The 14,095-nt window shown below is 42.2% G+C and overlaps 1 protein-coding gene across 4 annotated transcripts in view; it reads left to right on the top strand.

The window, feature by feature from the left end:
- ccdc141 (coiled-coil domain containing 141) overlaps positions 1 to 14,095 on the top strand; it is a 112,179-nt gene that overhangs the window by 16,346 nt on the left and 81,738 nt on the right. For 3 of the 4 annotated variants that reach the window (XM_060928945.1, XM_060928944.1, XM_060928943.1), the window contains exons 2-5: positions 1,013 to 1,135; positions 8,362 to 8,553; positions 11,025 to 11,133; positions 13,684 to 13,937. The exons of the other annotated variant lie outside the window; for it this stretch is intronic. In XM_060928945.1, coding sequence (XP_060784928.1) covers positions 1,013 to 1,135; positions 8,362 to 8,553; positions 11,025 to 11,133; positions 13,684 to 13,937 — 678 coding nt within the window. The remainder of the gene's footprint in view (positions 1 to 1,012; positions 1,136 to 8,361; positions 8,554 to 11,024; positions 11,134 to 13,683; positions 13,938 to 14,095) is intronic. 4 annotated transcript variants of the gene reach the window in all.

Genomic DNA, 14,095 nt, shown 5'->3' with positions numbered 1-14,095 from the left:
CAAAATGTACCATCTTTCAAGTATGCGGCACTGTTGAATCTCTTCTTTAGTCTGTCATAGGTTTTACTGTGGTACGTAACTCCATCAACCAAAAAACGGTTGTAAGACCAAAAGCAGTTACTTAGTTTCCCACACAACTTTTCAATGGCAAGCCTATATGACATTTTTATACTGGTTTCCCTTAGCAAAAAGTAGTATACTTAAAGTTCATTTTGTAAAGTATTCTGAAGTATAAGTATATCAAGTGTACTACAGGCCATGTACTTCAAGTGTACTAGAAAGCATACTAATTTAATACTTCTTCGGACTAAATTGGAACATTTTAAGTTTATAAAAGTATACTTCAAAGTTACTTTTAAGTTAGCAAAAGTACTCTTTAAGTACTCTCATCTATACTATATCTATACTGTAAATGTACTTGGTATATCCCTCTTGTATACTTACAGTATATAACTAGCACAATGGCAGTACATAAATAAGTGTACTTATGATATACTTCAAGTACACAATAAGGATATACCAAGTACATTGATAGTATATAAATGAATATACTTACAGTATATAACTAGTACAATGGCAGTACATAAATAAGTGTACTTATGATATACTTCAAGTACACAATAGGGATATACCAAGTGCATTGATAGTATATAAATGAGTATACTTGAAAGTGTACTTTTGTAAACTTAAAACGGACTTGAAAGTATACTTTTATAAACTTAAAATGTTCCAATTTAGTCCGAAGAAGTATTAAATTAGTATGCTTTCTAGTACACTTGAAGTACATGGCCTGTAGTACACTTGATATACTTACACTTCAGAATACTTTACAAAATGAACTTTAAGTATACTACTTTTTGCTAAGGGCAGGTTGCATTGTGTTGTGAGTAGGGAAGTGTTTACGGTTCATGGCATTCACAGGAAGTTGACCTGCAGGTGTAGTGTTTCACCTAGATGCAAACACGGCCTTGGTTTGTCGTCTCTGTGTCTATTTGTGTGTGTTTGCTTGCAGTGTGGAGAACTGGTCCAGCTGCAGCTAACTGAAGCCCATCCAGACCTCCTGGAGATCGGAAACAATCAGGAAGAAACCAAGAAACTTCTGGAAGATCATGATCAGCTTCTGGTCAAACTGAAGGTGAAGCATCTCCACCATTACGTTTCTTGATGATAAAATCTGACCACACGTCCCAGTAACTTATGATCAAAGAGGATAACATAAAATAACACTTCAGTAACCATGTTGCAGCGGCAAGGAAAACAGCAACAACATTCTTTGTTCTCATAAATGCCGTGCATCATTCAGGTCAAGACATGTTGCACTGTGCGCTTCTAAAAATATACACCAGTGCTATGTGGATAACTGGGGTAACATGCAAGAGAAGTCTATCTCAGACAGAAAATCGTTCCTGTCACGCTTTGCTTCAAACCCACGGTGTGACTTGCTGTTGTCTGTAAACATGAACAAACCTTCACTGTGTAGCTGAAAGCTGTGACAATACTGTGGCGGCCATCTTGGGCAACCAGAATGACTGACTTTCTCTCGGAAAATTTGGTTTCAGTCCACTCCCTCAGCTTCGATTCACAGTGTTTGAGGGTGTTGTGTTATAGTTCCACTTCTACTGATGCCGAAATGTGTAAATTTGAACTCTACCTTCTGTTCCATCTCATTTAATTTAGGGTTTCTGCCTCTGTGTTTCGGTATAGTAACCATTTTAACTTAAGCAAAAAACCTTGCCCTGTTTGGGAAAGGTGTAGAGTTTGGTACAATTCAAGCTCCACCCCTTTTACAGGAAGAGGTCATTTTGATGACATGGCAGATGAGCAGCCTCGTACATACTTTTTCCATAGATGGTTGTCGAAGGTCTCGTTTCTCTCCATCAACTTATTTATTGGCTTCTGTGATCCGTTTTCAGTCCAGTGACCATCTCGCTCCAAAACACTCAGTGTGCTCATAGTTTTAAAAATATCATTCCACACCAAAATCTGGCAAACTGAAGTTTGTCTACACAGACATACAGAGAGACAATCGGACTACAACTTTTTAAAATTCTGAAGCTTGTCGCCAGAAAAGTGTTTGAACATACGGTATATATTGTGTATTACATGAGGATGAGATATAGAGGATATTACACAATGGCATGAAGATATGAAGTTGATCTTCGAGTGGTGAATGAATATTTCATGAGTGAATGCAGCAAATGAGTGAAATATTTTCAACACGAGAAGATAAACTTCATATCTTCACATGACCGTATAACGTTCTTTGTTATTTGGACACATCCACAAAAAATGTGCAAATGAATCAAAAGAATTTTAATTTTGAACCAGTTCACCATTTTGACAAGCCGCGGGAAAACACTGGGAGTGACATCATCGGAGTGAAATATCTGGAATCGTTATCCATCCAGGACACTTTTTCCATGGAATAAAAAAACGTATTCTATTCCCTTCCAGCAGGTATCATTCATTTGGTTTGACAGCATGCGATATTGTTAGCATATTGCTTATCCTACATGTATTACGTCACTCTACCTAATGGAGAACGAGCGCTGAATATGGTTTACGATATTGCATGGTTGTCAAGACAACATGACGTCACACGTCCAAGATGTAAAACTTCCGCGCTAGCGAGCGACTGTGACAATTTGTAAACAAACATGGCCGCCAGGTTTGCTTCATTAAATACAGAAGATTTTGAGAGAATTTTGCAAGAGAAAAATGCGTTGAACACCCGAAAGGAATGTAAATAATAATAATAATAATAATAATAATATTGGCTGGCTTTTTTTCATGGTATATCAGATATATTCCATTCAGTTACTCCTCTTCGACTCGTTCAGTATCATGCTCACTGAATGGAATATAACTGATAGACCACGAAAAAAGAGCCAGACAACATTATTTAAATATGTCCCTCAGATCCACAATGTATTTCATATGAAAAATGTGATTTTTTCGACATGAGAAGATAAACTTCATATCTTCAAGCTAACATGATTATTATATCAACACATTCACAAACAAAAAGTCCCCAAATTTATCAAAACAATTCATTGATTTCCTCATGAGTGACACATATACAGTGTCTTGCAAAAGTATTCATCCCCCTTGGTGTTTGTCCTGTTTTGTCGCATTACAAGCTGGAATTAAAATGGATTTTTGGCGCGTGAGCACCATTTGATTTACACAACATGCCGACCACTTTAAAGGGGAAAATTGTTGTTTGTGACACAAACAATAATTAAGATGAAAAAAACAGAAATCCGGAGTGTGCATAAGTATTATTTATTTTATTTTATTATTCATAGGTATTCACCCCCCAAAGTCAATACTTTGTAGAGCCACCTTTTGCTGCAATTCCAGCTGCAAGTCTCTTGGCGTATGTCTCTATTAGCTTAGCACATCTAGCCACTGGAATTTTTGCCCATTCCTCAAGGCAAAACTGCTCCAACTCCTTCAAGTTAGATGGGTTGCGTTGGTGTACAGCAATCTTCAAGTTATGCCACAGATTCTCAATTGGATTGCGGTCTGGGCTTTGATTAGGCCATTCCAAGACATTTAAATGTTTCCCTTTAAACCACTCCAGTGTAGCTTTAGCAGTATGTTTAGGGTCATTGTCCTGCTGGAACGTGAACCTTCGTCCCAGTCTCAAACCTCTGGCCGACTCAAACAGGTTTTCCTCCAGAATTGCCCTGTATTTAGTGCCATCCATCTTTCCTTCAGTCCTGACCAGCTTTCCTGTCCCTGCAGATGTAAAACATCCCCACAGCATGATGCTGCCACCACCATGCTTCACTGTAGGAATGGTGTTCTCAGGGTGTTGGGTTTGTGCCACACATGGCGTTTCCCATGATGGCCAAAAAGATCCATTTTACTCTCATCTGACCAGAGAATCTTCTTTTGTGTGTTTGGGGAGTCTGTCACATGCTGTTGGGCAAAATCCAAATGGGTTTTCTTAAGTGATTGCTTTTTTCTGGCCACTCTTCCATAAAGCCCCGCCCGCTCTGTGGAGTGTATGGCTTAAAGTGGTCCTATGGACAGATACTCCCATCTCCACTGTGGATCTTCGCAGCTCCTTCAGTGTTATCTTTGGTGTCTTTGTTGCATCTCTGATTAATGCCCTCCTTGCCTGGTCTGTGAGTTTTGGTGGGCGGGGCCTTCTCTTCTCAGGTTTGTAGTGGTGCCATATTCTTTCCATTTTGCTATAATGGATTTAATGGAGCTCCGTGGGATATTCAAAGTTTGGGATATTTTTTATAACCCAACCCTGATCTATACTTCTCCACAACTTTGACCTGTTTGGAGGCTCCTTGGTTTTCATGTTGCTTGCTTAGTAGTGTTGCAGAGTCAGGGTCCTTCCAGAACAGGTTGATTTATACAGCCATCATGTGACAGGTCATGTGACACTTTGATTGCACACAGGTGGATCTTAATCAACTAATTATGTGACTTATGAAGTGAATTGGTTGGAGCAGCTCTTATTTAGGGGTTTCATATGAAGGGGGGGATACTTATGCACACTCCAGATTTCTGTTTTTTCATCTTAATTATTGTTTGTGTCACAATAAAACAACAATTTTCCCCTTTAAAGTGGTTGGCATGTTGTGTAAATCAAATGGTGCTAACCCTCCAAAAATAAATTTTAATTCCAGCTTGTAATGCGACAAAACAGGACAAACACTAAAGGGGATGAATACTTTTGCAAAACGCTGTATGTCTCAGTTTTGGTTCTCCATGTCCCAGCTGTAGCTCGTATAAAGAATATGAGTGACGTATTTATTATATTTGTTAATATGACTGGCTCACAGAGTAACAGCAGCAGTGCTGCAGGTTCACAGCTAAATATTCTTACAGACTGACTCAGTACTCAGTAAATATGGGATGAAATGAACCGGTTCGGAGAACGGTGACTGTCAATTAATAGACTTACAATAGCCTGCATAAGCAGTAAATCAATTAGGATATGCTGTTATAGAAAAAAAATCAGTAACAGGCTGGTGTGATGCAACCCGGCCCAAAGTGGAGTCACTTTTACCACAGAGGAGTGGATTCTTTTCCAATAACAGCATGTACTGAAGTGGTTTTTTTCCTTTTATACCACAGCAATTTTCCAACACTTGTGTTTTTTTTTCTTAATTAAAGAACAACATCCTACTTTTATCTGCTTGAATTCTATTTAACGTTGTGGAACATCCACTAAACAAGTTAGTTCCTGTTAACACTCATGTTGTAGCAGTTAGACACAGTCGAACCCTTCATCAGCTTCTCTTTTTCCTCTCGCTATAAATTAATCCGATATAAAGTACTGACATTGAAGATTCCTTCCATAAATGTTAAATAAGCAATATCTCACAGAAAACTTCACCAGATCAGTGTTTATGTGAAACGTCTGCTGTACCTGTGATTGGACTGTCACATCAGAAACTAGAAGAGCACTCGCAGAGCACAGACCTTCACCAAAGACCAGAAATAATCAACTCTTTATGATATGCAAATCAGCAACTGTAATGAGTTTTTATACGTCTGAACGAGTCATAAAACACATTTTGAAATCATCACCGTCCCTGAGTGCTGACACCCGCGAATGTGGATTGTGATACAGTCGCTGTATTTCTACACTGGCTATGTTTTGTTCTGACTGAACTTTACTGCCATCGACTGGATTTTAAGACATATGGCATTGTTGAGCGTAGACTCCTGTCAATGCTGTATCTCGCAACATATCAAAGCCATGGCCTTATGGTTAGAGAAGGAGCTTTGGGACCAAAAGGTTGCCGGTTGGATTCCCTGGACCAGCAGGAATAGCTGAAATGCCCTTGAGCAAGGCACCTAACCCGTTACTGCTCCAGGTATGTTGTACGTCGCTCTGGATAAGAGCATCTGCTAAATGGCATTGATGTGTGAATTCAGAAATTTTTTTGCCTGCTCCCAACATAACTCAAAAAGTAGTGAACGGATTTTGATGAAATTTTGGATTTTGATGTCCGTCCATTCCACCAAGTTTCATGGAAATCAGGTTGGTAGGCTTTACGCAGTCTTGCTTACAGACAGACAGACAAACAAACCTCACCCAAAGCATAACCTCCTGGGTGGATGTAACGGTGACATTAATACAACCCCGATTCCAAAAAAGTTGGGACAAAGTACAAATTGTAAATAAAAATGTAATGCAATAATTTACAAATCTCAAAAACTGATATTGTATTCACAATAGAACATAGACAACATATCAAATGTCGAAAGTGAGACATTTTGAAATTTCATGCCAAATATTGGCTCATTCGAAATTTCATGACAGCAACACATCTCAAAAAAGTTGGGACAGGGGCAATAAGAGGCTGGAAAAGTTAAAGGGACAAAAAAGGAACAGCTGGAGGACCAAATTGCAACTCATTAGGTCAATTGGCAATAGGTCATTAACATGACTGGGTATAAAAAGAGCATCTTGGAGTGGCAGCGGCTCTCAGAAGTAAAGATGGGTAGAGGATCACCAATCCCCCTAATTCTGCGCCGACAAATAGTGGAGCAATATCAGAAAGGAGTTCGACAGTGTAAAATTGCAAAGAGTTTGAACATATCATCATCTACAGTGCATAATATCATCAAAAGATTCAGAGAATCTGGAAGAATCTCTGTGCGTAAGGGTCAAGGCCGGAAAACCATACTGGGTGCCCGTGATCTTCGGGCCCTTAGACGGCACTGCATCACATACAGGCATGCTTCTGTATTGGAAATCACAAAATGGGCTCAGGAATATTTCCAGAGAACATTATCTGTGAACACAATTCACCGTGCCATCCGCCGTTGCCAGCTAAAACTCTATAGTTCAAAGACGAAGCCGTATCTAAACATGATCCAGAAGCGCAGACGTCTTCTCTGGGCCAAGGCTCATTTAAAATGGACTGTGGCAAAGTGGAAAACTGTTCTGTGGTCAGACGAATCAAAATGTGAAGTTCTTTATGGAAATCAGGGACGCCGTGTCATTCGGACTAAAGAGGAGAAGGACGACCCGAGTTGTTATCAGCGCTCAGTTCAGAAGCCTGCATCTCTGATGGTATGGGGTTGCATTAGTGCGTGTGGCATGGGCAGCTTACACATCTGGAAAGACACCATCAATGCTGAAAGGTATATCCAGGTTCTAGAGCAACATATGCTCCCGTCCAGACGACGTCTCTTTCAGGGAAGACCTTGCATTTTCCAACATGACAATGCCAAACCACATACTGCATCAATTACAGCATCATGGCTGCGTAGAAGAAGGGTCCGGGTACTGAACTGGCCAGCCTGCAGTCCAGATCTTTCACCCATAGAAAACATTTGGCGCATCATAAAACGGAAGATACGACAAAAAAGACCTAAGACAGTTGAGCAACTAGAATCCTACATTAGACAAGAATGGGTTAACATTCCTATCCCTAAACTTGAGCAACTTGTCTCCTCAGTCCCCAGACGTTTACAGACTGTTGTAAAGAGAAAAGGGGATGTCTCACAGTGGGAAACATGGCCTTGTCCCAACTTTTTTGAGATGTGTTGTTGTCATGAAATTTAAAATCACCTAATTTTTCTCTTTAAATGATACATTTTCTCAGTTTAAACCTTTGATATGTCATCTATGTTCTATTCTGAATAAAATATGGAATTTTGAAACTTCCACATCATTGCATTCCGTTTTTATTTACAATTTGTACTTTGTCCCAACTTTTTTTGGAATCGGGGTTGTATAAACCTAGGATTTGCAACTAGCAGGGAGAAGGAGGGTGCGGAGGATGTGTACGAGGCTTAGATTTCCAGCTGTACCATTATCAGTGCTGCCGCTATAGAAAATTAGTCAGGCCCCAAAGGTGTTGATTAATTGTAATTGCTGTGGTGTAAGACTTTAGGATGTGCTGTAATGAGACAGTCATCTTCATGGTGGTCGAGTAACTCTGTGTCGCATCAAACCACATCACACAACCCTGTCGGTGATTATTTTCTGATAACAGCACGTCCGCAAGTGTTTTATTCTACTGTACCAGTAATGGGGGAGAAAAACATACCATTTTTACATCTTTGTCCCTAGGATGCACCAAAGCGACTGTGAAATTCTTTCAGTAGTTCTGGATTCACATGTGAAACAGCACTGTGTGTTTATCCAGTGGGGGCAAATTTTAAAATCCAATCCTGCAAATTGAGCCTTTCATTAAAATCATGCTTTAGCAGCAGTACACAGTAAACGATCGTTTAGACCACAGGAATCGTTTGTTTATCTGCTAATTTTTCCATTCATTCATCTTGAATTGGTTGTTGGTCTTTCATCATATTGAGCAACGATATGAGTAATCAAAGTCGGCTTACTGACCAAAGCGTGAAACTGTGTGGCAGAGAAATGAAGGAGGTGTGCGGGCACTGCTGGAGGAGGCAGATAAGACGGCGGAGGAGAAGGAGGGGGAGGAGGACGTGTACGAGGCCATGGCTCGGTCTCTCAGCGAGGCCTGGAAAATGTTGGTGAGCCACCTGGAGAAACGGCGCTCACTCCTGCAACTGGCCTGCCATTTCTACGACCACGCCCTGGAGGTGAGAGGGACGAGCATGGCACAACGGAGAGGGAATGCATTGTTTTTACTTTCCTAGGAAAAGAATATCATCATCAGCACACCACCACAGCTTCATGTGTAAACTTATCTTGACTGATGAAAAAAGAGGAGTGGAAGTAATTCAAGGCATGTGGTGAAACTATTCTCATACAAACCCTTTACACAGGTCGGTACAAGGCCGAGTCACAGCGGGCACTTCAGAGATGCGTCTGGATGACACGCTGCTGTCCGGAACCACCCGGGGCGAACGTGAAGCTCAGAACATTAGTGTCTTATTATCATGACAATAAACAGACAGCAACAGAGACAGAAAACTGAGGGATAATGGGGGAAAAAGAGAAGGGTAAAGAATACAAAGAGGGAGAGAGAAATGGAAAATGAGCGCACGAGCGAGGATGGGGAAAAGTTACTAGAGAGAAAAGATGGATGGAGTGAGTGAGGAGAGAGAGTAGAGTGAGTACTGTAAAAGAACAGAGAGGGGATGAGGGGTGTGTGTGTGTGAGAGAGAGAGAGAATGTGTATGTATGATTAATAAGACTGGGGTACAACACACTCCACCTTCCATCTCAACATCTGTAGTGTGTGTGAGAGAGAGAGAGAGAGAGAGCTGAGTGCTTAATTCATTTTCAAAGTAGCAGCTGTTCCCCCCCCATGCCAGTGCTTTGATATTAGTTCTGGGAATTCACACAGAGCAGAAATCAAAAGATCTGAAGTCCTCTGCAGATTGGATTGAAAAAGGAAACAAATGTGTTTGGACTTGTGTGGGTTTATATCCGATCGGGACTGGGTTTATATCCAATTGGGACTGGGTTTATATCCAATTGGGACTGGGTTTATATCCGATCGGGACTGGGTTTATATCCAATTGGGACTGGGTTTATATCCGATCGGGACTGGGTTTATATCCGATCGGGACTGGGTTTATATCCAATTGGGACTGGGTTTATATCCGATCGGGACTGGGTTTATATCCGATCGGGACTGGGTTTATATCCGATCGGGACTGGGTTTATATCCGATCGGGACTGGGTTTATATCCGATCGGGACTGGGTTTATATCCGATCGGGACTGGGTTTATATCCGATCGGGACTGGGTTTATATCCGATCGGGACTGGGTTTATATCCGATCGGGACTGGGCTTATATCCGATCGGGACTGGGCTTATATCCGATCGGGACTGGGTTTATATCCGATCGGGACTGGGTTTATATCCGATCGGGACTGGGTTTATATCCGATCGGGACTGGGCTTATATCCGATCGGGACTGGGTTTATATCCGATCGGGACTGGGCTTATATCCGATCGGGACTGGGTTTATATCCGATCGGGACTGGGCTTATATCCGATCGGGACTGGGCTTATATCCGATCGGGACTGGGTTTATATCCGATCGGGACTGGGCTTATATCCGATCGGGACTGGGCTTATATCCGATCGGGACTGGGCTTATATCCGATCGGGACTGGGCTTATATCCGATCGGGACTGGGTTTATATCCGATCGGGACTGGGCTTATATCCGATCGGGACTGGGCTTATATCCGATCGGGACTGGGTTTATATCCGATCGGGACTGGGCTTATATCCGATCGGGACTGGGCTTATATCCGATCGGGACTGGGCTTATATCCGATCGGGACTGGGTTTATATCCGATCGGGACTGGGTTTATATCCGATCGGGACTGGGTTTATATCCGATCGGGACTGGGCTTATATCCGATCGGGACTGGGTTTATATCCGATCGGGACTGGGTTTATATCCGATCGGGACTGGGCTTATATCCGATCGGGACTGGGCTTATATCCGATCGGGACTGGGCTTATATCCGATCGGGACTGGGCTTATATCCGATCGGGACTGGGCTTATATCCGATCGGGACTGGGCTTATATCCGATCGGGACTGGGCTTATATCCGATCCGGACTGGGTTTATATCCGATCCGGACTGGGTGTGCTTTGGGACAGAAGATTTTAGCAAACCTCTAATGACTGCACTGATGAGTTTAATAAATGAAAGCGAGGTTTCATTCTCATTACTCGAAGGTGCTGATTAATTTTCTATAATGGCAACTTGGGCAGTTTTGTAGGCTGTAATTCAAGGCATGGGTTTATATTAATTAATACACTTAATTAATTCAAAAGTGTTATTGTTTCTGTCGTTACCACACTAAGTGAATTTGGATTAAACAGATTCTCTGTGCTTTTCTCAGTCCAAGGAAATGTGTGCATTCTTGTCAGTGGTAGTCTCTCTCTCTCTCTCTCTCACACTCTCTCTCACACACACACACACACACACACACACACACACACACACACACACACACACAGAGTATAGATTAGATTTCTTGAAAACTGCTCATTAGAGCGCCTGTTGTAGACGCATTAATGAGGTGTTAAGAGTGAAGACTTGAATAAACACATGATGAATGTCGTCTCTGTGACTGCAGTTTGCTGTGAGGATTGATGAAGCGGAGGAGCTGCAGTGGGCTGGACACGAGCGGAACCGTCACGTGGGTTTAACTGAGCTCAAGCACAAATACAGCAGTGTGAAAAGAGGTGATCCATCCATCCGTCTGTCTGTCTGTCTATGTATTACATTGTCATTGTTTATCTATCCATCTATTCGTCTGTCTGTCCCTTCCTCTCTGTCTTTCCATTTGTCCTTCCCTCCATCTGTCTTTCTTTCCATTTGTCCATCTGTCTGTCTTTCCATTTGTCCATCCGTCTGTCTTTCCATTTGTCCATCCGTCTGTCTTTCCATTTGTCCATCCGTCTGTCTCTCTCCCTTTCCATTTGTCCATCCGTCTGTCTCTCTCCTTTTCCATTTGTCCATCCGTCTGTCTCTCTCCCTTTCCATTTGTCCATCCGTCTGTCTTTCCATTTGTCCATCCGTCTCTCTCTCCCTTTCCATTTGTCCATCCGTCTGTCTCTCTCCCTTTCCATTTGTCCATCCGTCTATCTCTCTCCTTTTCCATTTGTCCATCCGTCTGTCTCTTTCCCTTTCCATTTGTCCATCCGTCTGTCTCTTTCCCTTTCCATTTGTCCATCTGTCTGTCTCTCTCCCTTTCCATTTGTCCATCCGTCTGTCTTTCCATTTGTCCATCTGTCTGTCTCTCCCTTTCCATTTGTCCATCCGTCTGTCTCTCTCCCTTTCCATTTGTCCATCCGTTGGTCTTTCCATTTGTCCATCTGTCTGTCTCTCTCCTTTTCCATTTGTCCATCTGTCTGTCTTTCCATTTGTCCATCTGTCTGTCTCTCTCCCTTTCCATTTGTCCATCCGTCTGTCTCTCTCCCTTTCCATTTGTCCATCCGGCTGTCTCTCTCCCTTTCCCTTTGTCCATCCGTCTGTCTTTCCATTTGTCCATCCGTTGGTCTTTCCATTTGTCCATCTGTCTGTCTCTCTCCTTTTCCATTTGTCCATCTGTCTGTCTTTCCATTTGTCCATCTGTCTGTCTCTCTCCCTTTCCATTTGTCCATCCGTCTGTCTCTCTCCCTTTCCATTTGTCCATCCGGCTGTCTCTCTCCCTTTCCATTTGTCCATCTGTTTCTTTCCATTTGTCCATCTGTTTCTTTCCATTTGTCCATCTGTCTCTCTCTCCCTTTCCATTTGTCCATCTGTCTGTCTCTCTCATTTTCCATTTGTCCATCCATCTGTCTCTCTCCCTTTCCATTTGTCCATCCGTCTGTCTCCTTTTCCATTTGTCCATCTGTCTGTCTTTCCATTTGTCCATCTGTTTCTTTCCATTTGTCCATCTGTCTCTCTCTCCCTTTCCATTTGTCCATCCGTCTGTCTCTCTCCCTTTCCATTTGTCCATCCGTCTGTCTCTCTCCCTTTCCATTTGTCCATCCGGCTGTCTCTCTCCCTTTCCATTTGTCCATCTGTTTCTTTCCATTTGTCCATCTGTTTCTTTCCATTTGTCCATCTGTCTCTCTCTCCCTTTCCATTTGTCCATCTGTCTGTCTCTCTCCCTTTCCATTTGTCCATCCGTCTGTCTCTCTCCCTTTCCATTTGTCCATCTGTTTCTTTCCATTTGTCCATCTGTTTCTTTCCATTTGTCCATCTGTCTCTCTCTCCCTTTCCATTTGTCCATCTGTCTGTCTCTCTCCTTTTCCATTTGTCCATCTGTCTGTCTCTCTCCCTTTCCATTTGTCCATCTGTCTGTCTCTCTCCTTTTCCATTTGTCCATCCGTCTGTCTCTCTCCTTTTCCATTTGTCCATCCGTCTGTCTTTCCATTTGTCCATCCGTCTGTCTTTCCATTTGTCCATCTGCCTGTCTCTCTCCCATTCCATTTGTCCATCCAGCTGTCTCTCTCCCTTTCCATTTGTCCATCTCTCTCCCTTTCCATTTGTCCATCTGTTTCTTTCCATTTGTCCATCCGTCTGTCTCTCTCCCTTTCCATTTGTCTGTCCATTTGTCCATCCGTCTGTCTGTCTCTGGGTGTTTTGCATATCACACTATATTTGTATGTTACATTTGTTACCCTTTGTTATCCATGTATTTGTCTATCTGTCTGTCTTTATCATTCTATTGTCTGTTGTGCTGTCAGTGACTGTTCTACCAGTCTGTTTGTGATTCTATAACTCATTTCATTCTTCTGTTGATTGTATCTATAGTTGTATCTGCCTTTCTTTTTTTTGGGAAATGAGTAAGAAGGATAGAGAGGTACACTGACACTGATCTCCTGAGTGAACATGACCTCTGACCTGCACTTCGCTATACTGTGTGTGATGGGATTCTTGGACTCTTTATCTCTGACTCTCAGCCCTTCCTGTGTTTTATTTCCACGAGACTCCACAGTCCGAGGGAACAGTGTGTTTATCTACACCACACCGAACAACTTTTAGAACTGCACTCATGGGAGCTTTACTCATGGACTGAGCTTTAGTGGAATGAATGTAAATGTGTCTGTGTGCACCCACCTACCATGTAGCAGAGGCGTGAAAAAGACTTTCCCTATGAGCATATTTTTTATTAATGAGTATTGGTCATAAAGATTAGACTATAGGTGCTTTTAAAAAGCATTAATTAAATATAGTACACTTTAGTACATTTTTAAAGTGCACTATACGCACTTAATTAGTTCACTCATTGTGTGAACCTTCAGGGCTTCTGCAGAAGTCCATGCTGGCGCTGAATAAAAGTTGTGAGTTGTTGGATTTCCTGAAAAGCTTCGAGTCTGAAGAGGCTCTGCGGTACGGAGGCGGGGCACATGGTGCTCGTAACAGCTACAGGAAAGTGGATGGACTGATGGAGCTACTGCAAGACCGACGCAGGGCAGTCGACAAGCGTCTGGCTCACCAAATCCACGATCAGGAAGTGAATAACAGGATCTCTGAGTGGGAGAGACAGGAACAGGAAGTAAGTGACTGGATAGAAGAGTGTACTCAAATTAATCAAACAAATCTGACTTTGGGAGAAATTTTACAAAATAAGTGTGTCAAATTTTTTACACTATTGTAGCTCTGTTACGTTACATTAACAACATTTATGAGAAGCTCTTATCCAGAGTGAGAGAC

Source organism: Neoarius graeffei, chromosome 9 (assembly GCF_027579695.1).
Source record: "Neoarius graeffei isolate fNeoGra1 chromosome 9, fNeoGra1.pri, whole genome shotgun sequence".
In the NCBI taxonomy this organism is placed as follows: Eukaryota; Metazoa; Chordata; class Actinopteri; order Siluriformes; family Ariidae; genus Neoarius; species Neoarius graeffei.
The sequence above is the reverse complement of the archived record's forward strand: the minus strand, read 5'-3'. Positions and strand labels throughout refer to the sequence as shown.